The 27,838-nt window shown below is 54.1% G+C and overlaps 1 protein-coding gene and 5 gene segments (V, D, J or C); 2 read left to right on the top strand and 4 right to left on the bottom strand.

The window, feature by feature from the left end:
- Positions 1–323: 323 nt before the first annotated feature.
- LOC126036716 (sal-like protein 2) lies at positions 324–7,645 on the bottom strand. Its single transcript, XM_049796738.1, is given in 4 exon segments — positions 324–723; positions 1,734–2,180; positions 2,182–4,010; positions 7,584–7,645. Coding segments are annotated over 4 exon segments (2,721 nt in total). The 5' UTR covers positions 7,636–7,645; the 3' UTR covers positions 324–330.
- Positions 7,646–19,071: 11,426 nt separating this feature from the next.
- LOC126036714 (Ig heavy chain V region 6.96-like) lies at positions 19,072–19,673 on the top strand. The segment is given in 2 exon segments: positions 19,072–19,576; positions 19,642–19,673. Coding segments are annotated over 2 exon segments (537 nt in total).
- Positions 19,674–19,975: 302 nt separating this feature from the next.
- On the bottom strand, positions 19,976–20,437 carry LOC126036713 (Ig heavy chain V region 914-like; the record flags this gene model as incomplete). The annotated part of the segment is given in 1 exon segment: positions 19,976–20,437. A coding segment is annotated over 1 exon segment (462 nt), but the record flags the coding sequence as incomplete, so codon positions are not given.
- A 2,255-nt stretch (positions 20,438–22,692) lies between these two features.
- Positions 22,693–23,103, top strand: LOC126036712 (Ig heavy chain V region 6.96-like; the record flags this gene model as incomplete). The annotated part of the segment is given in 1 exon segment: positions 22,693–23,103. A coding segment is annotated over 1 exon segment (411 nt), but the record flags the coding sequence as incomplete, so codon positions are not given.
- Positions 23,104–23,307: 204 nt separating this feature from the next.
- LOC126036711 (immunoglobulin heavy variable 3-23-like) lies at positions 23,308–23,993 on the bottom strand (the record flags this gene model as incomplete). The annotated part of the segment is given in 2 exon segments: positions 23,308–23,846; positions 23,939–23,993. Coding segments are annotated over 2 exon segments (594 nt in total), but the record flags the coding sequence as incomplete, so codon positions are not given.
- Positions 23,994–25,046: 1,053 nt separating this feature from the next.
- Positions 25,047–25,463, bottom strand: LOC126036710 (immunoglobulin heavy variable 3-23-like; the record flags this gene model as incomplete). The annotated part of the segment is given in 1 exon segment: positions 25,047–25,463. A coding segment is annotated over 1 exon segment (417 nt), but the record flags the coding sequence as incomplete, so codon positions are not given.
- Positions 25,464–27,838: the final 2,375 nt, after the last annotated feature.

The following is a 27,838-nucleotide window of genomic DNA, read 5'->3' as shown; positions in this document are numbered from 1 at the left end:
GGTGGGGGGTGCTGTGGTAACGGCCGCCATTTTGAGAACTGGCACCGGCCGCCATTTTGAGAACTGGCACCACCACCCCGTACGGGTGCCATGGCAACCGCCGCCATTTTGAGGGCTGGCACCTTTCTACGGGCGCCATGGCAACCGCCGCCATCTTTGTTGAGGGCTCCCGCCGCCATCTTGTGGCCTGGCAGAGCCAGACTTGGGGGGGGCACCCCATTTTTTTCGCTTTTTTTTTCTCTTTTTTGTGTGGAATCCCCCCAAAATCCCTTTTTCCCACCCCCCCAACCCCAAATCACAGACAGGAGGCAGAGCGGGGGGGGTTAGTTGTCAGCAAACGGCTTTAATTAGGCCTACGCTATGAGGGGAGGGGGGCAATTTTGGGGTGCAGGGGGAGGATTTTGGGGTGCAGGGACCCCCCCACCCCTCCCCAATATCACTAATTAAACTACTTCTCCGCCTCCCCCCGATTTTCGGGGTCCCCCTCGCCGGTATCTGGAGCCCCCCCAGCTTCTTGAGGGGTTGCGGAGGGGGGTGGTGGTGGGGTTTTAGGGGTCCCCCGTGAATTTTTGGGGGGACCCCCTGGAAATAAAGGGGGGCACTGGTTCCAGAAAGCGAGGGGTGCCCCCCCGCCCCCTCTGGAGATTTGGGGGGGCTTGGTTCCGGCGGTGGAGGGGGGGGGGGCGGGCGGTTGCGGGGGGCCGGGGTCCAGTTTGGGGGGACCTGTGGGGGGGGGGGGGGAGGGGAAAAAAAAGGGGTGTCAGTGCTCTGGGAGGGGGGGGACACCCCCAAAATCTCCTTCATTGAGGGGGACACCCCCCCAAAACCCTGCCTCACTTTGGGGGACCCCCCCCAATCCCCCTCTTTTTCCCATGGGAGACCCCCAAAACCCCTCCCTTGGGGTGGAGAGACCCCAAAATTGCCTTAATTGGGAGTGGACACCCCCAAAATCTCCTTAATTGAGGGGGACACCCCCCAAACCCCCCACTTACTTTGGGGGACCCCCCCAATCCCCCTCTTTTCCCATGGGAGACCCCCAAAACCCCTCCCTTGGGGGAGAGAACCCCAAAATTGCCTTAATTAGGGGGAACACCCCCAAAATCTCCTTAATTGAGGGGGACACCCCCCAAACCCCCCACTCACTTTGGGGGACCCCCCCCAATCCCCCTCTTTTCCCATGGGAGACCCCCAAAACCCCCCCCTTGGGGGAGAGAACCCCAAAATTGCCTTAATTAGGGGGAACACCCCCAAAATCTCCTTAATTGAGGGGGACATCCCCCCCAAAACCCCTCCCCACTTTGGGGGACCCCCCAATCCCCCCCCTTTTCCCATGGGAGACCCCCCCAGACCCCTCCCTTGGGGGGGGAGAGACCCCAAAATCGCCTTAATTGGGAGGGGACACCCCCAAAATCTCCTTAATTGGGAAGGGACCCCCAAACCCCCCCCATCCCCATGGGAGACCCCCAAAACCCCTCCCTTGGGGTGGAGAGACCCCAAAATCTCCTTAATTGGGGGGGACACCCCAACCCCCCCCCTCATTTTTGGGGGACCCCCTCTTTTCCCATGGGAGACTCCCAAAACCCCTCCCTTGCAGAGGGACCCCAAAATCTCCTTAATTGGGAAGGGACACCCCCAAAATCTCCTTAATTTGGGGGGGACCCCCCCAACGCCCCCCCTCACTTTGGGGGGACCCCCCAAATCCCCCTTTCCACCCCGGGGTACCCCCCCCTTACCTGTTTCTTCGCCCCCTCGGCCGAATCCTTGCCTTCCTCCCCTCCTCCTCCTCCTCCTCCTCCTCCTTCCTCTGTTTTGGGGTCCCCCGTCGTTTCGGGGGGCTCGCTGCTGCCACCGCCCCCCGCTTTCTCCCCTTCTTCTTCCTCTTCCTCTTCCTCCTCCTCTTCCTCTTCCTCGGTCGGGGGGTCCCGCTTGGGGCTGCTCCCCCCGGCCGACTCTTCCTCCTCGGTGCCTTCCTCCTCTTCCTCCTCCTCTTCGGAGATCTCCTCTTCCTCTTGGGGCGTCCCCCCGATTTGGGGGCTCCCCCCTTGTTGGGGGTTAGCCCCTATTTGGGGGATCCCCCCTAATTGGGGGGTTCCCCCTCCGTTAGGAAGCTGCCCCCCCAAATGAAGCCGGACGTGTTGTTGGAGGTTGAGAGCGTTGGTGAATTTCTTCTGGCAGAGGGGGGCAAGAATTTGGGGGCCCCCCCCGGTGGCCCCCGAAATGCGCCCGTAAATTACCGCGGGTGGAGAAGCAACGCCCGCAAATCTTACACCGAAAAGGGCGTTCGGCCCCCCCAAAAATTCCCCCCGCGACCCCCCCGTGTTGCCCAAAATGTAACCGTAAAGCTCGAGGGCAACTCAACACCCGTCGGCAAACCGGGCACTGGTGTCGAGGCGGATCCGGCGACGATGACGACGATGACGACGACGGATTTGGGGGGTCGATCTTCTCCACCAATTGTTGAAGTTTGGAGGTCTCCGAGGGGGTGGTCTCCAAAAAAAGGGGCGATCCCTTAAAACGACCCGTCAAGAGCGCCCAACCGGGGGGTTTGCCGGGAGGGGTGTTCTCATCGCCCCCCTTGGATCTTCCCTCGGTGGCCTTCAGCAGGAGAAGCTTGTGGAAGGCGGTGAGGTGATGGGTGGGCGCGGCGAGGTGATGGGTGGCCGCGGCGAGGTGTTGGGTGGCCGCGGCGAGAGGTTGGGCGGCCCCGGTGAGGTGTTGGGTGGCCGCGTTGAGTTGGGTGGTGGTGCCGGTGAGATGTTGGGTGGCTGCGGCGAGAGGTTGGGCGGCCCCGGTGAGATGTTGGGCGGTGGCGTTGACGGGTTGAGCGGCCGCGTTGACGGGCTGGGTGGCCGCGTTGAGTTGGGTGGTCCCGGTTTGATGCTGGGTGGTCCCGGTGAGATGCTGGGTGGCCCCGGTGAGATGTTGGGCGGCCGTGTTGAGAGATTGGGCGGCCGCGTTGAGTTGGTTGGCCGCGGTAAGATGTTGGGTGGCCCCGGCGAGCGGCTGGGTGGGCGCGGTGAGATGTTGGGTGGCCCCGGCGAGATGTTGGGTGGCCCCGGCAAGCGGTTGGGTGGCCCCGGCGAGCTGCTGGGTGGCCCCGGCGAGCGGTTGGGCGGCCCCGGTGAGATTTTGAGTGCCCGCGTTGAGATGTTGAGCGCCCACGTTGAGTTGGCTGGGCGCAGACGAATGTTGGTTGGCCCCGGCGAGGTGTTGGTTGGCCCCGGTGAGATGTTGGGCGGCTCCGGTGAGATGTTGGGTGGATGCCGGCGCCGGGAGGAGGTAATCCAGGTGTTGGGGGACGGGGTGGGGGTTCATCTGAACGTGGGGGTACTTCTCGCGGTGCCGGTGGAAATGGACCTTCAAATTGCCGCGGGTGGTGAAGCGGTTGCCGCAGACGTTGCATTTGTAAGGTCTTTCGCCGGTGTGGGACCGGAGATGGATTTGCCGGGCGCTATCGCTGCCGAAAGCTTTCCCGCAAAAACCGCACTCGTGCCGGGGGGTCCCCGAATCCCCCCCGATATTTTTGGGGCGCAGAAGACCCGGTGAAGATCCTCCAGCCAACGCCGGGAGGAAGGCGGCGGCGGTAACGCCGCCGCCGTGGGGTTCGGTTTTGAGCCCCCGCGTTCCGGTGGGGAAAGGAGGGAAAAGATGGAAGAAATGGGGTTTGGGGGGGTCGTTTTTGGCGGTGAAGGGGGGTAGGGGGGTTTTGGGGTGCTCTAGGGTCCCCAAAAGTAGAACTTGCCGGCAGATCTCCTCTGTCATCTGCATCTGGTGGAGTTGGCGTTGTTGAAGCACCCGTAGCTCCTCCAGGATCAAGGGGAGGTTAAGGGGGGCCCCCCCAGATTGAGGGGGACCCCCGGTTGGTGGAGGAGGTGGGGGATCCGCTTCGGCATCCATGCCGGGGGGAGAGGAAGAGGAGGAGGAAGAGGAGGAGGAGGAGGAAGAAGAAGGGGCGACGGGACCCTCGCGGGGGGCCGGGGAGGCGGCGGCGGCGGTGGCGCCGGGGGAGCCTGCGGGAGGAGAGAAAGCCCCCCCCCCAAATCAGGCGTTGCACCCCAAAAATCCTTTCCCATAACCCCAAGGGCTCCCCATAAATTATGTCCCACCAGGAGCCCCCCCAAAATGGCACCGTCCCCCACAGCCCCCCAAAATCACCATTATCCCCCCCCCAAATCCTCCCCTACACCCCCACTCCTACAGCCCCCCCAAAACCCCATTTTCCCCCCAAATCCCCATTATCCCCCGCAATGGCAGCCCCCCCGCCCCCCAAATCCCCGCTATCCCCCCCAAAAAAGCAGCATCCCGCTGGCAGCCCCCCCAAATCACCATTATCCCCCCAAAATCACCATTATGCCCCCCAAAATCACAGTTAACCCCCAAAATCACAGTTACCCCCCCCAAACTCACCGTTAGCCCCCCCCCCAAACCTCCCCCAGGACTCCCCTCTCCCCAGCAACCCCCCAAAATCCCCTTTATCCCCCCAAAATCCCCGTTACCCCCCCAAAATCCCCGTTAATCCCCCCCAAATGGCATTCCCCCCCCAGCAGCCCGCCAAAATCCCCTCTTATCCCCCCAAAACCCCTCTTACCCCCCCAAAATCCCCATTATCCCCCCAAATCCCTGTTATCCCCACCAAATCCCCATTAACCCCCCAAAATCCCTGTTATCCCCCCCAAAATCCCTGTGACTCCCCCAAAATCCCCGTTATTCCCCCCAAAATGGCATTCCCCCCCCAGCAGCCCGCCAAAATCACCTTTATCCCCCCCAAACCCCCGTTACCCCCCCCAAATCCCCGTTACCCTCCCCAAAATCCCCGTTATTCCCCCCAAAACCTCCCCCCTCGTGAAAGATGCGGACGGACGGACGGACGGACGGATGGATGGATGAAGGCCGGACAGACGGCGGGACGAAGGTTTTGGGGGGGGAGGGGGGGAGTGGATTTTTTGGGGAAGGGAGGGGGGGGTCCAGGGTTGGATGGATGGACGGACGGACACGATGGACGATGGATGGACGGACGGACGGACAGACGGGCGCGGGAAGGAGCCAGCTAGGCCGCAGGCCCCTCCGTCCGTCTGTCCGTCACCCACCTCCCGGCTCAGCCATGGTTATGGGGGGGGGGGTCGCCCCCCCCTTTTACTCCCCCCCCCCAAAAAAAAATTTAAAAAAAATAAAAAAAAAATCCAGCTTTGGGAGGAAGAGGAGGGGACGAAGGCGGATGTGGGGGAGGGGAGCCCCCCTAAATCGTGACGTAATGGGGGGGGGGGGGTCGCTGGGTTGTGATGTAAAAAGGAGGGAGGGGGGATGGCGGAGTCACGCCATGAGTGATGTCATGCTGGGGGGGGGGATCAGATTTTGGGGGGGGGTCCCCCCCAACTTGGGGGGGGTGGGGAGCTTACGAGAGCCCAGCCAGCCTGGGTTACCTAGCAACAAAGAAAATGGGGTGAAAAAGGGGGAATTTGGGACTGGGCACCCCAAAATGTGCACTTGCAATCCTCCACCCCGGGTTTTGCTGGGGTCTGGGGGGCTCTGAGAGGATTTGGGGGGGCTTTGAGAGGATTTGGGGGGGGGTTGAGGGGTCCCTGAGGTGGTTTGGGGGGGCTCTGAGGGGGTTTGGGGGGCTTTGAGGGTCCCTGAAGGGGTTTGGGGGGCTCTGAGAGAATCTGGGGGGGCTCTGAGAGGACTTGGGGGGGCTTTGAATGGGTTTTGGGGTCCCTGAGGTGGTTTGGGGGGGCTCTGAGAGGATTTGGGGGGGCTTTGAGGGGTCCCTGAGGTGGTTTGGGGGGGCTTTGAAGGGGGCTTGGGGAGGCTCTGAGGGGGTTTTGGGGTCCCTGAGGGAGTCTGGGGGTGCTCTGAGAGGATTTGGGGGGCTCTGAGAGGATTGGGGGGGCTTTGAAGGGGTTTTGGGGTCCCCGAGGTGGTTTGGGGGGGGCTCTGAAGGGGTTTGGGGGGCTCTGAGAGGATTTGGGGGGGCTTTGAGGGGGTTTTGGGGTCCCTGAAGGGGTTTGGGGGGGCTCTGAGAGGATCTGGGGGGTCCCTGAGGGGGTCTGGGTGGGCTTTGAGAGGATTTGGGGGGGCTTTGAAGGGGGTTTAGGGTCCCCAAGGAGGTTTGGGGGGGGCTCTGAGGGGGTTTTGGGGTCCCTGAGGGGGTTTGCGGGGCTCTGAGAGAATTTGGGGGGGCTCTGAGTTGATTGGGGGGGACTTTGAGGGGGTTTTGGGGGCGGCTTTGAGGGGGTTTTGGGGGGTCCCTGAGGCAGTTTGGGGGGGCTCTGAAGGGGTTTTCGGGTCTGTGAAAGAGTTTGGAGGGGGTCCGAGGGGGTTTTGGGGGGCTTTGAAGGGGTTTTGGGGTCCCTGAGGGGGTCTGGGGGGCTCTGAGAGGATTTGGGGGGGCTTTGAGGGGTTTTGGGGGTCCATAAAGGAGTTTGGGGGGCTCTGAGAGGATTGGGGGGGCTTTGAGCGGGTTTTGGGGTCCCTGAGTGGTTTGGGGGGTTCTGAGGGGGCTTGGGGGGCTCTGAGAGGATTTGGGGGGTCCCTGAAGGGGTTTCGGGGGGCTCTGAGAGGATTTGGGGGGGCTTTGAGAGGTTTTGGGGGTCCGTGAAGGAGTTTGGGGGGCTCTGAGAGGGTTTTGGGGGGCTTTGAAGGGGTTTTGGGGTCCCTGAGAGGGTCTGGGGGGCTCTGAGAGGATTTGAGGGGGGCTTTGAGCGGGTTTTGGGGTCCCTGAAGGGGTTTGGGGGGGCTCTGAGAGGATTTGGGGGGTCCCTGAGGGGGTCTGGGTGGGCTCTGAGAGGATTGGGGGGGCTTTGAGCGGGTTTTGGGGTCCCTGAGTGGTTTGGGGGGTTCTGAGGGGGCTTGGGGGGCTCTGAGAGGATTTGGGGGGTCCCTGAAGGGGTTTCGGGGGGCTCTGAGGGGCTTGGGGAGGCTTGGAGAGAGTTTGGGGGTCCCTGAGAGATTCTGGGGGGGCTCTGAGGGATTTTTGGGGGGGAAATCCCAGCAGGATTTGGGGGGGGGGGGGGGAGATGTCCCTGACCAAGTTTGGGGCGGGGGGGAGTACTTGACCAAATTTTGGGGACCCTGAGGGGGTTTTGGGGACCCCGTTGAATTTTGGGGGACCCCTACCAAGTTTTAGGGGGGGTCCTCCTGAGATTTGGGGGAGGGGGGGTCCTGATGGGATTTTTTTTGGGGGGGGGACGACACAACACACTTTTAAGCCCCCCTGACGACTTTCCGAACACCCTGCCCAAAGTTTTTTGAGGGGGGGACACACACACGACACACCCTGATGAATTTTGGGGACCCTCCTCAATTTGGGGGGACCCCTCCTCAATTTGGGGTGGGGGGGGTCTCCCCGTATCACTTGAAGAGGGGGGGGCAAGTTGCCCAAATCCCCCCCCCCCCCCCAAAAAAAAACTTCCCGAAGGCCGATCCCTCCCTCTGCCACCCCCCAGCCTCATTTTTTGGGGGTCTCTCCCCAAAACAAACCCACCCCTTCCACTCCCAAGCCCCCCCCCCCAAATCTAGGGACCCCCCCCAAATCTAAGGGACCCCCCCCAAACCCCTCCAGCCCCCCCTAACCCCCCCAAAAATACCGTGGTTGGAGCCCAGGAGCTGCTGCGGCTGCTGCTGCTTGCGACGAGGCATCCCCCCAATTTTTTTTTTGGGGGGGGGGGGACACAAAAGGGGGGGGACACAGTGACAAAGGGGGGGACAGGGACAAAAAAAGGGGGGGACCCCCCCCAAAAATCCCTCCCTTTCCTTGTCCCCGAGCCCCCCAAAGCGGGGCCCCACCAGGGACACGCCTCCCCCCCCCCCCCCTTTTTTTTTTTCAAAAAAACCCTTTTTTTTTCCAAAACCGCCTTTATTTCCCCCATTTTCCTCCTTTTAACCCCTTCCCTTCTCCCCCTTCAAGTTCTTGGGGGGTGGATTTTGGGGGGGCTGGGCTCATTTTGGGGGTGTATAATTATTGGGGGGGGTGTATTTATTTTTTGGGGGTGTACATTTATTTTGGAGGGGTTAAATACTTATTTTGGGCGTTATAAACTTATTTTGGGGTTTTATATACTTACTTGGGGGGGTTAAATACTTATTTTGGGGGGTTATAAACTTATTTTGGGGGTTAAATACTTCTTTGGGGGGTTAAATACTTATTTTGGGGGCTAAATACTTATTTTTGGGGGGTTATAAACTTATTTGGGGGGTTAAATACTTCTTTAGGGGGTTAAATAGTTTGAGGGGGGTTAAACACTTATTTTGGGGGTTATAAACTTATTTTGGGGTTAAATACTTCTTTTTGGGGTTACAAACTTATTTTGGGGGGGTTATACTTATCTTGGGGGGTTATACTTATCTTGGGGGGTTATATAGTTATTTTGGGGCTTAAATACTTATTTTGGGCGTTAAATACTTATTTTTGTGGGTTGTAAACTTATTTGGGGGAGTTATAAACTTATTTGGGGGGTTAAGCACTTATTTGGGGGTTAAACACTTATTTTGGGGAGTTAAATACTTTTGGGGGTTTAAATACTTATTTTGGGGGGTTATATAGTTATTTTGGGGGGTTTAAATACTTTGGGGTGTTAAATATTTATTTTAGGGGTTATAAACTTATTTTGGGGTTAAATACTTATTTTGGGGGTTATATACTTATTTGTAGGGTTATATACTTATTTTGGGGGTTACATACTTATTTTTTGGGTTAAATACTTATTTTGAGGGGATAAATACTTATCTTTGGGGGTTATATACTAATTTTTCAGGTTAAATACTTATTTGGGGTTTATATACTTATTTGGGGGATTTATATACTTATTTTAGGGCTTATGTACTTATTTTTAGAGTTAAATACTTATTTGGGGTGGTTCTACTTATTTTGTGGGAGGTGGGATCATTTTGGGGGTGTCTACTTTTTGGGGGGGATGTATATATTTTTTGGGGGTGTACACTTATTTGGGGGGTTAAATACTTGGGTTTGGGGCTTTAAATACTTATTTTGGGGGTCTAAATACTTATTTGGGGCATTATCTACTTATTTTGGGGGGCGTATATTTATTTGGGGGGTTGTAGATTTATTTGGGGGCATATATTTATTTGGGGGGGTCTTTACTTATTTTGGGTGTTAAATACCTTTTGCGGGGTTTATCTACTAATTTTGGGGGGCTACGTGCTTATTTTGGGGACATTTATACTTATTTTGGGGGGTTGTTTGGTTATTTTGGGGGGTATATTTATTTTGGGGGGGTGTACGCTAATTTTGGGGGGTGCGTACTTATTTTGGGGGGTTAAATACTTATTTTGGGGGAGCGTATACTTAATTTGGGGGTTAAATACCTGTTATGGGGAGGGTTATATACTTGCTTGGGGGGGTTATATACATTTGGGGGGGAGTAGGCATATTTTTAGGGGTGTAAATTCATTTTTTGGGGGTTGTGTATATTTGAGTGGGCTGTTTGCTTATTTTGTGGGGGTTAAATACTTATTTTGTGGGGGTTAAATACTTATTTTGGGGGGTTAAATACTTATTTTGGGGGGGTTAAACACTTATTTTGGGGGATTAAATACTTATTTTTGGGGGGTTATATATTTATTTGGGGGGTCATCTACTGATTTAGGGGGGTGGGCTTATTTTTGGGGGGTGCCTACTCATTTTGGGGGGGGTCCTACACTAAATTTTTGGCGGGCAGAGGTGTAAAGGGGGGGGTCCCCCTCTCATTTTGGGGGGCTTTATTCTTACCTGACGGGGGGGGGGGAGGGGGCGCAGAACTGGGGGTGCGTCACCTGTAGATGTCCTGGAGGGGGGAAGATGAGGAAAAAATGGGGTGAATGGGGTGACCCCCCCTCGTTCTTGCCCCCCAAACTCTCCCCCCCCCCCTTATCCCCCCCTGGGGCCTACCTGGGCCTGGTGTCCCCCCCACCCCGAGGCCTAGTCCCCCCCACTGAGGCCTAGACCCCCCCCAAAACCCTGTTCCCCCCCCCAGAGGCCTCCTCAGGCCTCCGACCCCCCCCAACCCCGTCCCCCCCCCACTTTGACCCCCCCCCGAGGCGGTTGCTAAGGAAAACCCCGCGGTTGCTAAGGAAACCCCGCGGTTGCTAAGGAAAACCCCGCGGTTGCTAGGGGGAGGGACGCGCTTCCGGGTTCCCCCCATCCCCGTTCCACCCGGTGTGCGCAGGCGCGGCGTCACCCCACACCGAAGCCACGCCCCTCCGGCCGCGGCGGGGCCAATGAGCGCGCGTTGCTAGGCAGATTAAGAGCGCCATTTTGAGGCGCTGTTAGGCCGGTTGGGTTTGGGTGATTGGATTCCGTTTATTGGAGTGATTTTTTATTTCTTTAATTTTCATTTTATTTCTTTCAGCTCGTTGACATTTCCTTCAGTTCATTTATATTTGTGCAATTATTTCATTTGGTTTTCTACGTTTAATTTCATTTATTTTTCTGCCTTTCATTTCTTTTTTCTACATTTCATTCCATTTTTTTCTGCATTTAATTTATTTTTCTGCATTTAATTTCATTTATTTTTGTGCATTTAAGTTCATTTCTTTTATTTCAGCCATATAATCGTCCGTTTATTTTTGTTTCATCTCTTGTGTGTATTTTTTCTGTATTTATTTATTTTATTTTTCTTTCTTTTAATTTATTTTCCTTCAGTTTTTCTTTCTTTTTAATTTATGTTGCTTTTATTGTTCTTTCTTTATTTTGCTTTCTTTTAGGGCATTTATTTTTATTTCTTTTGCTTCGTCTAGTTCAGCTCTTCCATTTATTTTTATGTCACGAATTTCAGATATTTTAATCTATTTTTATTATTACTTTAGTTCTAGTTAATTAATGTATTTTTACATATTTTTATTTCCATTTCTTTCTTCTCTTTATTTTCTTTTATTCCTTTTCTGCCTTTAATTTCTTTACGCCCGTTACTCAATTTATTTCTTTAATTCCCTTTATTTCCTTTTATTAAATTTATTTTCTTTTTACTCCTTTATTTCTTTAATTCCCTTTATTTCCTTTTATTCCTTTTATTAAATTTATTTTCTTTTTACTCCTTTTCTTTTATTCCATTTATCTTCTTTTTATTCCATGTTTTATTTCATTTCTTCATTTTATTTTCTTTTATTCCATTCCTTTATTCCCTTTCTTTTATTCCTTTTATTAATTTTATTTTATTCCATTTACTTATTAGATTTATTTTATTCCATTTATGTCTTTTTATTACATTTATTTTCTTTTAGTCCTTTTATTTTATTCCACTTTCTTTCACTCCTTCTATTTATCACATTTATCTTCTTTTATTCCATTTATTTTTTTATTTCTTTTACTTTCTATTAATTTACTTCCTTTTTATTCCATTATTTTTTATTCCATTTTTATTCCATTTATTTTCTTTTATTCCATTCATTTATTGCCTTTATTTTTTCCTTTATTTTCTTTTTATTCCATTCATTTATTGCCTTTATTTTTTCCTTTATTTTCTTTTTATTCCATTCATTTATTGCCTTTTTCTTTTATTCCATTTATTTTCTTTTTTTCCATTCATTTATTGCCTTTTTCTTTTATTCCATTTATTTTCTTTTTTTATTCCATTCATTTATTGCCTTTTTCTTTTATTCCATTTATTTTCTTTTTTTATTCCATTTATTTTCTTTTTTTATTCCATTTTATTCCATTTATTTATTTTCCATTTATTTTCCTTTTTTTATTCCATTTATTTATTCCCTTTCTTTTCTTTTTTTCCCCTTTCTTTACTTTTTATTCCATTATTTTCTTATATTTTATTTTATTTTTATTTTATTGTCATTGCGTTTCTTTATTCCGCCGCTCTGTGGACCCTTTGGTGGTGTTGTCACGTCCCTGTCCCCCCCTCCAAAAAAAAAAGGGGGAATTTTAAGTTTTGTTTTGTTTATTTATTATTTTATTTGGTTTATGTTGAAGTTCTTTTCTAATGGTTTTTCAGGCAACACCGAGGAAAGAAAGAATAATAATAAAGAAAATAAAGAAAAAAAAATTAAAGCGAGCTATGCACCTTTTGGCCAAATGTAAGAATAATAAAAAAAATAAAATAGCCTGTATTGCCACTAATAATAATAAACTACCACATATTTCGAGTAACAAATATGGATAATAAGAAATAAACATAACGCTTACAATTTAGTAATATAATAATTTATATAACCATAAGAAAAATAATTTAAAATACAATTAACCACTACTAATGCCAGTGACAATAATAAATATCAAATCGCATGTATTTCTACTAAAAATGATAATGAAACCCCCAAATAGCGCTTATTCTTGCTAAAAATAATAGCACGGATAAAATAATAAGTATTTCTAATAAAATAATGTTCATAAAATAGGACGTGTTTCTGCGGGGAATAGGAATAAAAAGGCAGCAAGGATTTCTGCCAGTGGTAATGAAAATAATGGAACAATTATTTCTGCTAATAATAATAGTAATTATAATAAAAATAATAACAAAGCACGTAGTTCTGCTAAAATAATAAGAATAACAATAAAATAGCAGGCGTTTCTAAGGAAATTATAAAAATTAAAATAGTATTTCTGTTAATAATAAGAAAATAAAGTAGTATTAAGAATAATAATTTCTTTTTGATAAGAGTACTACGGTAAAAGTATTTCTGGTGATAATAATAAAAATAAAGTAGAAGAATTCCTGCTAATAATAATGGTAATAGAAAATGAGGTAGAATACATTTCTGTTAATAATAATAATAATAAAGTAGCATGTAATAATGACAATATAAATGATAAAATAATACTAATAAACTAATAATAATTTAGAATTATTTCTTCTACTAATAAAAAAGTAGCACATATTTCTGCAAAGGTAGCAATAAGAATAAAATAGCAAGTATTACTGGTAATAATAATAATAATAATAAAAAAATAGAGCAGACACTTTTCGGCTAATAGTAATAATAATCGAGAAAGTAGCACATATTTCTGCAAGAACAGTAAGAATAACAATAAACCGGCAAGTATTATTGATAGTAATAATTTAAAAATTAAGTAGAAGTATTTCTGTTAATAATGGTAATAATAATAAACAGAAGTATTTGCGCTAATAGTACTAATAAAAGAAAAAGTGGGGCATATTTCTGCTAATAAAAATAATAAGTAGAAGTTTTTGGTGCTAATGATAGTAATAAAAGAAAATGAAGTAGGACGTATTATTGATAATAAAAGAAAATAAAGTGGCAAGCAATAAATGATAATAATTAAAATATAATAATAATAAAAAATACCAATACCACCGTCTTTCTGCAAAGATAGTAATAATAGCAATAAAATAGCACACATTTCCCAATAAAATAATAATAATAAAAATTACACAGCAAACCAAATAAACCCAACAATCATAGAAAATAATCCCATTTTTCAATTAACCAAATTAATTAAAAAATCCCCCAAGTACGACCCGCTGTTACCGCTCAGCTCTCGCCGTATTTTGGGGTCCGCAGCTGCCGGGGGCGGCCCCTTTTTCTCTGCTAAACCCGCCCGATTTGGGGCTTTCCCGCGCAGCTGCTGCTGCCAAAAATACCCATTAATGGACCCGAAACCTCCAAAAGGGCCTTTTTCCGCCCCAGATTTAGTCGCTGTTCTCATTTTCGGGCTTTTAAGTACAGCTGTTGCTCTCGGCACCTGAATTTCGGGGTATAATTATATTTATCCCTCAGGTCGCCTCAATTAGGGCTGAAATTTAAGTCTAGTGGGACTAAAATGTAAGTCTATTAGGGCTAATAATTAAGTGTATTAGGGCTTAAACTTAAATTTAAGACCCAGCCCCCTAAATTAGAGATCATAATTAAGTCTATTAGGGCTAATACTTAAGTCTATTAGGCCTTACAATGAAATTTATTCCCCAGCCTCCCTAAATTAGGGCTAATAATTGAGTCTATTAGGGCTAATAATTAAGTCTATTAAGCCTTATCATTACATCTAGTCCACAGCCCACCAAATTAGGGCTAATAATTAAGTCTATTAGGCCTTATAATGAAATTTGTTCTCCAGCCTCCCTAAATTAGGGCTAATAATTAAGTCTGTTAGGGCTTATAATTACATTTATTCCACAGCCCACCTATATGAGGGCTAATAATTAAGTCCATTAGGGCTTATAATTAGATTTCCCCCCCCATGCCTCCTAAATTATGGCTAATAATTAAATCCATTGGGGCTTATAATTAAATTTCTCCCCCATTCCTCCTAAACTTTGGCTAGGAATTAGTTCCTTAGGGCTAATATTTAAGTGTATTAGGACTAATAATTAAATTTATCCCCCAGCCCTTCTTAATTAAGGCTAATAAATAAGTGTATTGGGGCCAAGATCTGGGTACCCCGCGGGGATCCAGGCTCGGAGTATCAGGAAGATGTTGGGCTTGGCCAAGATTTGGGGCAAAATGGTTGAGATTTGGGACAAACACGGTCAAGATTTGGGGCAAAAATGGTCAAGATTTGGGGCAAAAATGGTCAAGATTTGGGGCAAAACAACTGTGGTTTGGGGCAAACGGTTGAGGTTTGGGGCCAAAACCCGCTGGGGTTTGGGGCAAAATGATCGAGGTTTGGGGCAAAATGATCGAGGTTTGGGGCAAAATGATCGAGGTTTGGGGCAAATGGTCGAGGTTTGGGGCAAAATGGTCGAGGTTTGGGGCAAAATGGTCGAGGTTTGGGGCAAATGGTCGAGGTTTGGGGTGAACAGTTGAGGTTTGGGGCAAACCGGTTGAGGTTTGGGCAAAACCGGTTGAGGTTTGGGACAAACGGTTGAGGTTTGGGGCCAAAACCCATTGGGGTTTGGGGCAAAACAGTTGAGCTTTGGGGCAAACATGGTGAAGGTTTGGGGCCAAAATGGTTGAGATTTGGGGCAAAAATGATCAAGGTTTGAGGCAAAAAACCGGTTGAGTTTGGGGCCAACAGTTGTGGTTCGTGGCAAACAGTCAAAGTTTGGGGCAAATGGTTGAGGTTTGGGGCCAAAACCGGTTGAGGTTTGGGGCAAAACCAGTTGAGGTTTGAGGCGAATGGTTGAAGTTTGGGGCCAAAACCTGCTGGGGTTTGGGGCAAAACGGTCGAGGTTTGGGGCGAACGGTTGAGGTTTGGGGCAAACCAGTTGAGGCTGGGGCAAAACTGGTTGAGCTTTGGGGCAAACATGGTGAAGGTTTGGGGCAAAAATGATCAAGGTTTGGGGCAAAAATGATCAAGGTTTGGGGCAAAAACAGTTGAGATTTGGGGCCAAAACAGTTGAGGTTTGATACAAACGGTTGAGTTTGGGGCCAAGAGTTGTGGTTCGTAGCAAACAGTCAAAGTTTGGGGCAAACGGTCGAGGTTTGGGGCAAACAGTTGAGGTTTGGGGCGAACAGTTGAGGTTTGGGGCCAAACCCCATTGGGGTTTGGGGCAAACCAGTTGAGCTTTGATGCAAACAGTTCAGGTTTTGGGCCAACGGTTGAGCTTTGGGGCAAACAGTTGGGCTTTGGGGCAAATGGTAGAACTTTGGGGCAAACGGTAGAGGTTTGGGGCAAACAGGGTTGAGATTTGGGGCAAAAAAGATTGCAGTTTGGGGCAAACAGTTGAGGTTTGGGGCAAACATGGTAGAAGATTGGGGCAAACATCGTAGAGGTTTGGGGCCAATGGTTGAGGTTTGGGGCAAACAATTGAGCTTTGATGCAAAAGGTTGAGGTTTGGGGCAAAGGGTTGAGGTTTGGGGCAAACGTGGTTAAGATTTGGAGCAAAAAAGATTGCAGTTTGGGGCAAACAGTTGAGGTTTGGGGCAAACAATTGAGGTTTGGGGCCAAAGCGGTCGAGCTTTGCGGAAAAGCGGTCGAGCTTTGCGGAAAAACGGTCGAGCTTTGCGGAAAAACGGTTGAGCTTTGGGGAAAAACGGTCGAGCTTTGGGGCAAATGGTAGAGGTTTGGGGCAAACATGGTTGAGGTTTGGGGCAAAAATCTTGCAGTTTGGGTGAAAGAGTTGAGGTTTGCGGCAAATGGTTGAGGTGTGGGACAAACAACCGAAGCTTGGGGCAAGGATCCGGAGTGGCGACAGGGGTCTTGGAGTGGGGTGATGGTTTTGGGAGAATTTGGGGACACAGTACAGGGATGTTGGGGCTGGGTGCCACCACCACAAGCATGTTTCCCGCAGTAGTAGGTGGCCGTGTCGTCGGCCCTGAGGCTGTTCATCTGCAGCGTGACCGTGCTCTGGGAGTTGTCCCTCAAGATGGTGAACCGTCCTTTGACCGACGAGGCGTAACCTCTGTTACCGCCGCCACCGTCAACACCCGCGACGAACTCGAGCCCCTTCCCGGGCGCCTGTCGCACCCAGGACACGCTGTAGCCGCTGATGGTGGAGCCGGAGGCCTTGCAGAGGAGACGCAGGGACCCCCCGGGTGTCTGGAGACCACCTCCGGACTCGACCAGTTGCACGGCCGCCCACGGAGCCCAAACACCCCAGGAGGTCCCTGCCGGAGCCCTTGCAGGGGTCTGGGCTTGGAGCAAAGGGTCTGGGTTGAGAGCAAGGGGTCCAGGGTTGGGTCAGGGGTCTGGGCGCAGTTCAAGGGTCCAGGGTTGGGTCAGGGGTCTGGAAACAGGGCAGGGATGGTCAAGGCCCCCTGAAGCCACCTTTGGTGTAACCATCACGCTGAGCAACTCAAGTCCCGTTGGGCAGAGAGGACCCACCAGCAGGACCCACCCCAGAGCAGCCCCCCTCCACCTTCCTCCTCCTCGTCTTCTTCCTTGCAGCCCTCTCAAATAGGATGCTCCAACCTCCGTCAGGCAGATTTTGGGTGCGTCAGTGACTCAGGGACTTGGGTGACTCCATCCCGTCCTTCCTGTCTCCCCAGGGCTGCAGGCGGCCGTGCAACTGGTCGAGTCCGGAGGTGGTCTCCAGACACCCGGGGGGTCCCTGCGCCTCCTCTGCAAGGGCTCCGGCTACGACTTCAGCAGCAGAGCCATGAACTGGGTGCGACAGGCACCTGGGAAGGGGTTCGAGTGGCTCGCAATTATTAGCAGCGGTGGTAGTAGCACCTGGTACGCGCCATCGGTCAAGGGACGCTTCACCATCTCGAGGGACAACTCCCAGAGCACGCTCACGCTGCAGATGAACAGCCTCAGGGTCGACGACTCGGCCACCTACTACTGCGCAAGAGATGGTGGCAGTGACAGTGATGCTCACGCCGAGCCGCAGCATTCCTGCTCTGTTCCCCCAGATCCCACCAACTTTCCAAAGACCATCCACTCAGCCCGGACCCTTGCACCAAACCCAAATCCTTGCCCTGAGCCTGGACCTTTTGCTCCCAACCCGGACCCAACACCAAACACAGACCCAACACCAAACCCACGTCCTTGTCCTGAACCTGGACCGTTTCCATCAAGCCCAGACCCTCGCACCAAACCCAGACCCTCACATCCCGCCTGCAGCCTTGCAGCGAGCCCAAATCCTTCACGGTGCCCAAATCCCCGGGTCTTGACCCAAATCTGGGCCCTCTGCCTCCTCTGCAAGGGCTCTGGCGTCACCTTCAGCAGCAACGACACGCTGTGGGTGCAACAGGCGCCCGGGAATGGGCTCGAATACGTCGCGAGTATTCACAGCAGTGGTAGTAGCATCTCCAACGCACCGGCGGTCAAAGGACGCTGTCCCGATCCAATGTCGGGGAAGGGTCTGATATCATCCCAAGAGCGACATTAAGACACAAACGAGGTCAAATGCCTCATTCCTGGACTCTTGCGACCCAACCGACCTCCTCCCTTGCACCCAATACAAACATGGTTGAGGTTTGGGGCCAACGGTTGAGGTTTGGGGCCAAAATGATTGAGGTTCGATGCAAATGGTTGAAGTTTGGGGCCAATGGTTGAGGTTTGGGGTCAAAACGGTTGAGGTTCGATGCAAATGGTTGAAGTTTGGGGCCAACGGTTGAGGTTCGTGGCAAGCCGTCTAAGTCTGGTGCAAATAATTGAGGTTTGGGGCAAAAACGGTTGAGCTTTGGGGCAAATGTAGAGCTTTGGGGCAAACATGGTTGAGATTTGGGGCAAAAAAGATTGCAGTTTGGGGGAAACGTTCGAGGTTTGGGGCCAAAACGGTCAAGGTTTGGGTCCAAAATGGTTGAGGTTTGTGGCAAGCAGTCAAAGCTTGGTGCCAACGGTTGAGCTTTGTGGCAAATGGTAGAGGTTTGGGGGGAGCATGGTTGAGATTTGGGGCAAACAGTTGAGGTTTGAGGCCAAAATGATGGAAGTTTGGGGCCAAAATGGTTGAGGTTTGATGCAAATGGTTGAGGTTTAGAGGCAACAGTTGAAGTTTGTGGCAAACAGTCAAAGTTTGGTGCCAACAATGGAGCTTTGGAGCAAAAATGGTTGAGCTTTGGGGCAAAGGGTTGAGCTTTGGGGCAAATGATGGAGGTTTGGAGCAAACATGGTTGAGTTTTGGGGCAAAAAGGCTTCCAGTTTGGGTGAAAGCGTTGAGGTTTGCGGCAAATGGTTGAGGTGGGGGACAAAAGGCCGAGGCTCGAGGCAAGGATCTGGAGGGGCTGCAGGGGTCTTGGAGTGGGGTGATGGTTTTGGGAGGATTTGGGGACACAGTGCAGGGATGTTGGGGCTGGGTGCCACCACCACAAGCACCTTTCGCGCAGTAGTAGGTGGCCGTGTCGTCGGCCCTGAGGCTGTTCATCTGCAGACTTTCCCTTGGCTGATGGGGCGTACCGCGTGTCACTGCCACCGCTCCAAATACCCGCGACCCACTGGAACCCCTTCCCGGGGACCTGTCGCATCCACACCATGTCGGTGCTGCCGAAAGCGAAGCCGGAGGCCTTGCAGAGGAGGCGCAGGGACCCCCCGGGTGTCTGGAGACCACCTCCGGACTCGACCAGTTGCACGGCCGCCCGCAGCCCTGCGGAGACAGAAAGGACGGGATGGAGTTGCGTGGGTCCCAGAGTCACCCACCCACCCAAAATCTGCATGACGGAGATTGGGGGTTCCTACCTGGAAGTACTGCGAGGAAGAAGAGGAGGTGGAAGGTGGGAGGGGGGCTGCTCTGGGGTGGGTCCTGTTGGTGGGGTCCTCTCTGCCCTGGTTGTCTAGAGTTGCTCAGGGTGATGGTTACACCAAAGGACGGTGCAAGTGGCCCTGACCATCCCTGCCCGGCCCCCAGCCCTGTCTCCAGACCCCTGCACCCAACCCGGACCCTTGTCCTGAGCCTCGACCCTTCCCACCCAGCCCAGACCTCTTCCACCCAACCCGCGTCCTTTGCGGCGAGTCCGGGTTTTTGGGCCCCATGGGCGGCCGTGCAACTGGTCGAGTCCGGAGGTGGTCTCCAGACACCCGGGGGGTCCCTGCGCCTCCTCTGCAAGGGCTCCGGCTTCACCTTCAGCGGCTACACCATGTTCTGGATGCGACAGGCGCCTGGGAAGGGGCTCGAGTGGGTCGCGAGCATTGACACTGGTGGTGGTTACAGATACTACACGTCGGCGGTCAAAGGACGCTTCACCATCTCGAGGGTCAACTCCCAGAGCACGGTCACGCTGCAGATGAACAACCTCAGGGTCGACGACACGGCCACCTACTACTGCGCGAAATCTGCTGGTGGCGATGGAAAAGCTGGCATCACATCCCAGCATCCCTGCCTTGTGTCCCAGCATCTTCCCAAAACCCTTGTCCTGAGCCAGGACCCAGCTCCAAGACTGGACCCTCACAATGATCCCAGAGCCTTGTACGGAACCCAGACCCTCGCCCTGAGCCCGGACCCCTGCCCCAACCCTGGATCCTTTGCCCTGTGCTTGCACCCTCCTACCCTGCCCCAACGTCCCTGCACCGTTCCCAGCATCTTCCCAAAGCCCGGACCCTCGCCCTGGACTGTTTGCAGGAGTCTGGATCCATTGGAAGGAGCCCGGACCCCTGCACGGTGCCCAAATCCCCGGGTCTTGCCCCAAACCCAGGCTCGGTGCGTCCTCTACAAGGTCGGCAGTTTGGGTGGGAAATGTCTGGGCTGGGTGGGAAGGGTCAAAACTTGGGACAAGGGTCCAGGTTGGGTGAACAGGACGAGGAACAGGTTGGGAGTTTGGGGAAGATTTCAGGATTTTGGGATGCAGCGCAGGGGTATTGGGGCTCCATGCCAGGGCTGGTCCCACCACCACAATTATCATCTTCTTTCGCGCAGTAGTAGGTGGCCGTGTCGTCGGCCCTGAGGCTGTTCATCTGCAGCGTGAGCGTGCTCTGGGAGTCGTCCCTCGAGATGGTGAAGCGTCCTTTGACCGATGGCACGTAGTAGGTGCTACCACCGCTGTAAATACCCGCGACAAACTCGAGCCCCTTCCCGGGCGCCTGTCGCACCCAGTACATGCCGAAGCTGCTGAAGGTGAAGCCGGAGCCCTTGCAGAGGAGGCGCAGGGACCCCCCGGGTGTCTGGAGACCACCTCCGGACTCGACCAGTTGCACGGCCGCCCGCAGCCCTGCGGAGACAGGAAGGACGGGATGGAGTCACCCCGGTCCCAGAGTCGCCCACCCACCCAAAATCTATGCGCCTGGGGTTGGGGGATCCTACCTGTGAGGGCTGCGAGGAAGAAAAGAAGGAGGAAGGTGGAAGAGGGGGCTGCTCTGGGGTGGGTCCTGTTGGTGGGTCCTCTCCGCCCAGGGGGACTCGAGTTGCTCAGGGTGATGGTTACACCAAAGGAGGGTTCCAAGGGCCCTGACCATCCCTGCCCTGTTTCCAGACCCCTGACCCAATCCTGGACCCTTGAACTGAGCCCAGACCCCTGTCCTAACCCTGGACCTCTTGCTCTGAGCCCAAAAGGGGTTCAGGGCTGGTTGCAAAGGGTCTGGGCTCAGTTCATGGGGTCCAGGATTGGGTCAGAGGGCTGGGGGCTGGAAACAGGGATGGTCAGGGCCCGTGGAACCCTCCTTTGGTGTAACCATCACCCTGAGCTACTCGAGTGCCCCTGGGCAGAGAGGACCCCCCAGCAGGACCCACCCCAGAGCAGCCCCCCTCCACCTTCCTCCTCCTCGTCTTCTTCCTTGCAGCCCTCTCAAATAGGATCCCCCAACCTCCGTCATGCAGATTTTGGGTGGGTGGGAGAATCAGGGACTTGGGTGACTCCATCCCGTCCTTTCTGTCTCCGCAGGGCTGCGGGCGGCCGTGCAACTGGTCGAGTCCGGAGGTGGTCTCCAGACACCCGGGGGGTCCCTGCGCCTCCTCTGCAAGGGCTCCGGCTTCACCTTCAGCAGCTCCTACATGAGCTGGGTGCGACAGGCACCCGGGAAGGGGCTCGAGTTTGTCGCGGGTATTAACCCTGGTGGTAGTTCCACCTGGTACGCGCCATCGGTCAAGGGACGCTTCACCATCTCGAAGGACAACTCCCAGAACACGCTCACGCTGCAGATGAACAGCCTCAGGGCCGACGACTCGGCCACCTACTACTGCACGAGAGATGGTGGCGGTGACACTGATGCTCACGCCGAGCCGCAGCATTCCTGCTCTGTTCCCCCAGATCCCACCAACTTTCCAAAGACCATCCACTCAGCCCGGACCCTTGCACCAAACCCAAATCCTTTCCCTGAGCCTGGACCTTTTGCTCCCAACCCGGACCCAACACCAAACCCACGTCCTCGCCGTCAGCGTGGACCGTTTCCATCAAGCCCAGACCCTTGCACCAAACCCAGACCCTCACATCCCGCCTGCAGCCTTGCAGCGAGCCCAAATCCTTCACGGTGCCCAAATCCCCAGCTCTTGACCCAAATCTGGGCCCTTTGCCTCCTCTGCAAGGGCTCCACCTACAAGTCCCACGTATCCGACACGCTCTGGGTGCGCCGGGCGCCGGGAAGGGTCTCGAGTGGGTGGCAGAAATCACGGGGGTGACGGAGCTGGTACAGACTGCGGGGCTGTGTTGGCAGCACCCGGCCGGTTCCAGAGCCGAGGATTTGGGCATCGTGCCGGGGTCGGGATCGCGGCAAAGGACGCGGGTTTGGTGCAAGAGTTCTGGGCTGGTTGGAAAGGGTCGAGGCTCAGGACAAGGGTCCGGGTTGGGTGAAGGGCACCAGGAACGAGTTGGGAGCTTGAAGAAGAATTCAGGATTTGGGGACACAGAGCAGGGCTGCTGGGACATGGCAAGAGCATCACCAGCACCACCATCAGCATCTTTCGCGCAGTAGTAGGTGGCCGTGTCGTCGGCCCTGAGGCTGTTCATCTGCAGCGTGAGCGTGCTCTGGGAGTCGTCCCTCGAGATGGTGAAGCGTCCTTTGACCGATGGCGCGTAGTAGGTGCTACTACCACCGTAGGTAATACCCGCGACCCACTCGAGCCCCTTCCCGGGCGCCTGTCGCACCCAGTTCATGCTGAAGCTGCTGAAGGTGAAGCCGGAGCCCTTGCAGGGGTCTGGGCTTGGAGCAAAGGGTCTGGGTTGAGAGCAAGGGGTCCAGGGTTGGGTCAGGGGTCTGGGCGCAGTTCAAGGGGTCCAGGGTTGGGTCAGGGGTCTGGAATCAGGGCAGGGATGGTCAAGGCCCCCTGAAGCCACCTTTGGTGTAACCATCACCCTGAGCAACTCGAGTGCCGCTGGGCAGAGAGGACCCACCAGCAGGACCCACCCCAGAGCAGCCCCCCTCCACCTTCCTCCTCCTCTTCTTCTTCATCACAGTCCTCTCAAATAGGATCCCCATAACCCCAGGCGCACAGATTTTGGGGTGGGTGGGCAACGTGGGCACCCCGGTGACTCCATCCCGTCCTTCCTGTCTCCGCAGGGCTGCGGGCGGCCGTGCAACTGGTCGAGTCCGGAGGTGGTCTCCAGACACCCGGGGGGTCCCTGCGTCTCCTCTGCAAGGGCTCCGGCTTCACCTTCAGCAGCTTCGGCATGGGATGGATGCGACAGGCACCCGGGAAGGGGCTCGAGTACGTCGCGAGTATTAACAACGATGGTAGTTACACCTACTACGCGCCGTCGGTCAAAGGACGCTTCACCATCTCGAGGGACAACTCCCAGAGCACGGTCACGCTGCAGATGAACAGCCTCAGGGCCGACGACACGGCCACCTACTACTGCGCGAAAGCTGCTGGTGCTGGTACCGACTCCAGCACCGAGCCATCCCCATCCCTGCGCTGTGTCCCGAAATCCCGGCATCTTCCTCAAACTCCCATCTAGTTCTTGGTCCCTTGTGCCCCAGCTGCACCCCTGAGCCTGGATCCCCGCCCCGACCGTGGTTCCTTTGCATCGAGCTTGGACCCTCCTATCCTGCTGCAACGTCCCTGCACCCTTCCCAGCATCTTCCTAAAAGCCCGGACCCAAGCCCAGACCCTCGCCCTGAGCCTGGATCCTTTGGAAGGAGCCCAGACCCGTGCACAGTGCTCAGATCCCAGGGTCTTGCCCCAGACGTAGGCTTGGTGTGTCCTCTGCAAGGGCTGGACGTTCGGAGACAAATGTCTGGGCTGGGTGGGAAGGGTCGAAACTCAGGACAAGGGTCCGGGTTGGGTGCAAGGGAGTAGGTGGGTTGCAGGAGTCCAGGAATGAGGGGGGAGTTGAGGAAGATGCCAGGATTTGGGGACGCAGCGCAGGGATGTTGGGGCAAACATCATCATCTTCTTCTTTCACGCAGTAGTAGGTGGCCGTGTCGTCGGCCCTGAGGCTGTTCATCTGCAGCGTGACCGTGCTCTGGGAGTCGTCCCTCGAGATGGTGAAGCGTCCTTTGACCGATGGCGCGTAGTAGGTGCTACCACCGCTGTAAATACTCGCGACCCATTCGAACCCCTTCCCTGGTGCCTGTCGTGCCCAGACTATGCTGCTGCTGCTGAAGTCGAAGCCGGAGCCCTTGCAGAGGAGGCGCAGGGACCCCCCGGGTGTCTGGAGACCACCTCCGGATTCGACCAGTTGCACGGCCGCCCGCAGCCCTGCGGAGACAGAAAGGACGGGATGGAGTCACCCCGGTCCCAGAGTCGTCCACCCACCCAAAATCTATGCGCCTGGGGTTGGGGGATCCTACCTGGAAGGGCTGTGAGGAAGAAGAGGAGGAGGAAGGTGGAGGGGGGCTGCTCTGGGGTGGGTCCTGTTGGTGGGTCCTCTCTGCCCAGGGGGACTCGAGTTGCTCAGGGTGATGGTTACACCAAAGGAGGGTTCCACAGGCCCTTACCATCCCTGCCCGGCCCCCAGCCCTGTCTCCAGACCCCTGCACCCAACCCGGACCCTTGTCCTGAGCCTCGACCCTTCCCACCCAGCCCAGACCTCTTCCACCCAACCCGCGTTGTTTGCGGTGAGCCCGGGTGTTTGGGCTCCGTGGCCGGCCGTGCAACTTGTCGAGTCCGGAGGTGGTCTCCAGACACCCGGGGGGTCCCTGCGCCTTCTCTGCAAGGGCTCCGGCTTCACCTTCAGCAGCTACACCATGCACTGGATGCGACAGGCGCCCGGGAAGGCGTTTGAGTGGGTCGCGAGTATTACCGACAGTGGTAGTAGCACCTACTACGCGCCGTCGGTCAAGGGACGCTTCACCATCTCGAGGGACGACTCCCAGAGCACGGTCACGCTGCAGATGAACAGCCTCAGGGCCGACGACACGGCCACCTACTACTGCGCGAAAGCTGCTGGTGCTGGTACCGACTCCGGCACCGAGCCATCCCCATCCCTGCGCTGTGTCCCGAAATCCCGGCATCATCCTCAAACTCCCATCCAGTTCTTGGTCCTTTGTGCCCCAACCTGCAGCCCTGCACCCAACCCAGGTCCTCACCCTCAGCCAGGATTCCCACCCCATCCGTGGATCCTTTGCCCCGTGCTTGGACCCTCACACCCTGCCCCAACATCCCTGCACCGTTCCCAGCATCTTCCCAAATCCCAGACCCTCGCCCTGGACTGTTTGCAGGAGTCTGGATCCTTTGGAAGGAGCCTGGACTCCTGCACGGTGCCCAAATCCCCGGATCTTGCCCCAAACCTCTTCCCTACACGTCTTCTACAAGGTCAGCACTTTGGGTGAGAGACGTCTGGGCTGGGTGGGAAGGGTCGAAACTCAGGACAAGGGTCCGGGTTGGGTGCAGGGGAGCAGGTAGGTTGCAAGAATCCAGGAATAAGGAAGGAATTTGTGGAAGAGACCAAGGTTTGGGGACGCAGGGCATGGATGTTTGGGGGTCGGGGCCACGGTTTGTGCCACCACCACCACCATAAGCAGCTTTCGCGCAGTAGTAGGTGGCCGTGTCGTCGGCCCTGAGGTTGTTCATCTGCAGCGTGACCGTGCTCTGGGAGTTGTCCCTCGAGATGGTGAAGCGTCCCTTGACCGACGGCGCGTATTCTGTGTAACCACCACCGCTGTTAATACCCGCGACGAATTCGAGCCCCTTCCCGGGCGCCTGTCGCACCCAGTTCATGCTGAAGCTGCTGAAGGTGAAGCCGGAGCCCTTGCAGGGGTCTGAGCCTGGAGCAAAGGGTCTGGGCTCAGTTCCAGGGGTCCATTCCCTATTGGACATTTGTCTTCTAGAGGAATCGCTCCGAGTGCTGAAGCTTCCCACGAAGTGGCCAGACATAGAATCAGAGAATCATTTCGGTTGGAAAAGACCTTCAAGATCATCGAGTCCAACCATCAACCATGCCCACTAAACCATGTCCTGAAGCACCTTGTCCACTCGCTTTTGGAATATCTCCAGCGATGGTGACTCAACCACTTCCCTGGGCAGCCCATTTCGATGTTTCACAACCCTCTCAGTAAAAAAATTTTTCCTAATATCTAACCTAAACCTCCCTTGCCTCCACTTGAGGCCATTTCCTCTCGTCCTCTCTCCAGCCACCTGACAGAAGAAACCAGCACCCACCTCACTACGACCCCCCTTCAGGTAGTTGTAGAAAGTGATAAGGTCTCCCCGCGGCCTCCTCTTCTCCAGACTAAACAACCCCGGTTCCCTCAGCTGCTCCTCATAAGTTCTCCAGACCCTTCTCCTTGTTCTCCAGGCCCCTCACCAGCTCGGTTGCCCTTCTCCGGACACGCTCCAGCACCTCAACATCTTTCCCGTAGTGAGGGACCCAAAACCGAACCCAGGACTCGAGGTGTGACCTCACCGGTGCCGAGTACAGGGGGACAAACACCTCCCTGCTCCCGCTGGCCACACCATTTCCGATATAGGCCGGGATGCCGTTGGCCGTCTTGGCCACCTTGGCCCACTGCTGGCTCATATCCAGCCGGCTGTTGACCAACACGTCCAGGTCCTCTTCCACCAGGCACCTTTCCAGCCGCTCTTCCCCAAACCTGTAGCGCTGCGTGAGGTTGTTGTGACCCAAGCGCAGGACGCGGCACTTGTTGAACTTCGTACGATTGGCCTCGTCCCATCGATCCAGCCTGTCCAGATCCCTCTGTAGAGCCTCCCTACCCTCCAGCAGACCGACCCTGTCTCCCAACTTGGCGTCGTCGCCAAACTTGCTGAGGGAGCACTCCATCCCCTCGTCCAAATCATCGATAAAGATATTAAAGAGAACGGGGCCCAACACCAAGCCCTGGGGAACACCACTTGTGACCTGCCGCCAACTGGATTTCACCCCATTCACCACAACCCTCTGGGCTCGGCCATCCAGCCAGTTTTCGCCTTTGCTTTTGCTTTATTAAAGTGTCCTTATCTGGACCCAGGAGCCTTTTGTTCTGTTTTCACTCCCCCGTCCAGCTGGGGGGGACAACGGTAGAGCGGCTTTGGTGGGACCTCGGCTTCCAGCCAGGGTCAACCCACCACAACCACCCTGACCAATTCGAGTCCCCCTGGGCAGAGAGGACCCCACCAGCAGGACCCACCCCAGAGCAGCCCCCCCACTCCCCCTTCCTCCTCCTCCTCTTCTTCCATGCAGCCATTCCAGGTAGGATCCCCCAACCTCCGTCATGCAGATTTTGGGTGGGTGGGTGATTCAGGGACCCGGGCGACTCCATCCCGTCCTTTCTCTCTCCGCTGGGCTGCAGGCGGCCGTGCAACTGGTCGAGTCCGGAGGTGGTCTCCAGACACCCGGGGGGTCCCTGCGTCTCCTCTGCAAGGGCTCCGGCTTCGACTTCAGCAGCTTCTGGATGGTCTGGGTGCGACAGGCACCTGGGAGGGGGCTCGAGTACGTTGCGGATATTAGCAGCGATGGTAGTAGCACCTGGTACACACCGTCGGTCCAAGGACGCTTCACCATCTCGAGGGACAACTCCCAGAACTTGCTGACGCTGCAGATGAACAGCCTCAGGGCCGACGACACGGCCACCTACTACTGCGCGAAACAAGATGATGGTGACACTGATGCTGGCACCGAGCCCCAACATCCCTGCGCTGTGTCCCGAAATCCCGGCATCATCCTCAAACTCCCATCCAGTTCTTGGTCCTTTGTGCCCCAAAATGCAGCCCTGCGCCCAACCCAGGTCCTCACCCTCAGCCAGGATTCCCACCCCATCCGTGGATCCTTTGCCCCGTGCTTGGACCCTCACACCCTGCCCCAACATCCCTGCACCGTTCCCAGCATCTTCCCAAATCCCGGACCCTCACCCTGGACTGTTTGCAGGAGTCTGGATCCTTTGGAAGGAGCCCGGACCCCTGCACGGTGCCCAAATCCCCGGGTCTTGCCCCAAAACCCAGGCTTGGTGCGTCCTCCCAAGGGCTGCACGTTGGGTGAGAGATGTCTGGGCTGGGTGGGAAGGGTCGAAACTTGGGACAAGGGTCCGGGTTGAGTGCCGGAGTCTGGGAACAGGGCTGGGGGATGGTCAGGGCCCCTTGCACCCTCTTTTGGGGTAACCATCACCCGCAGAGCACTGCACTGTTGCCACCACAAGCGCTTCACGGACAACCAGAGGCACAGAAGCGTTCACAAACCTAGACCATAAAAAATATTCACTTTCTCCTCCAGGTAGGAGCTCTCAATCCCAGGGAAGCCGCCTTGACCAGCGCCCTTT

Source organism: Accipiter gentilis, unplaced genomic scaffold (assembly GCF_929443795.1).
Source record: "Accipiter gentilis unplaced genomic scaffold, bAccGen1.1, whole genome shotgun sequence".
Taxonomy (NCBI): Eukaryota; Metazoa; Chordata; class Aves; order Accipitriformes; family Accipitridae; genus Astur; species Astur gentilis.
Note: the sequence above shows the minus strand (reverse complement) of the source record. Positions and strands in the feature narration are given on the sequence as shown.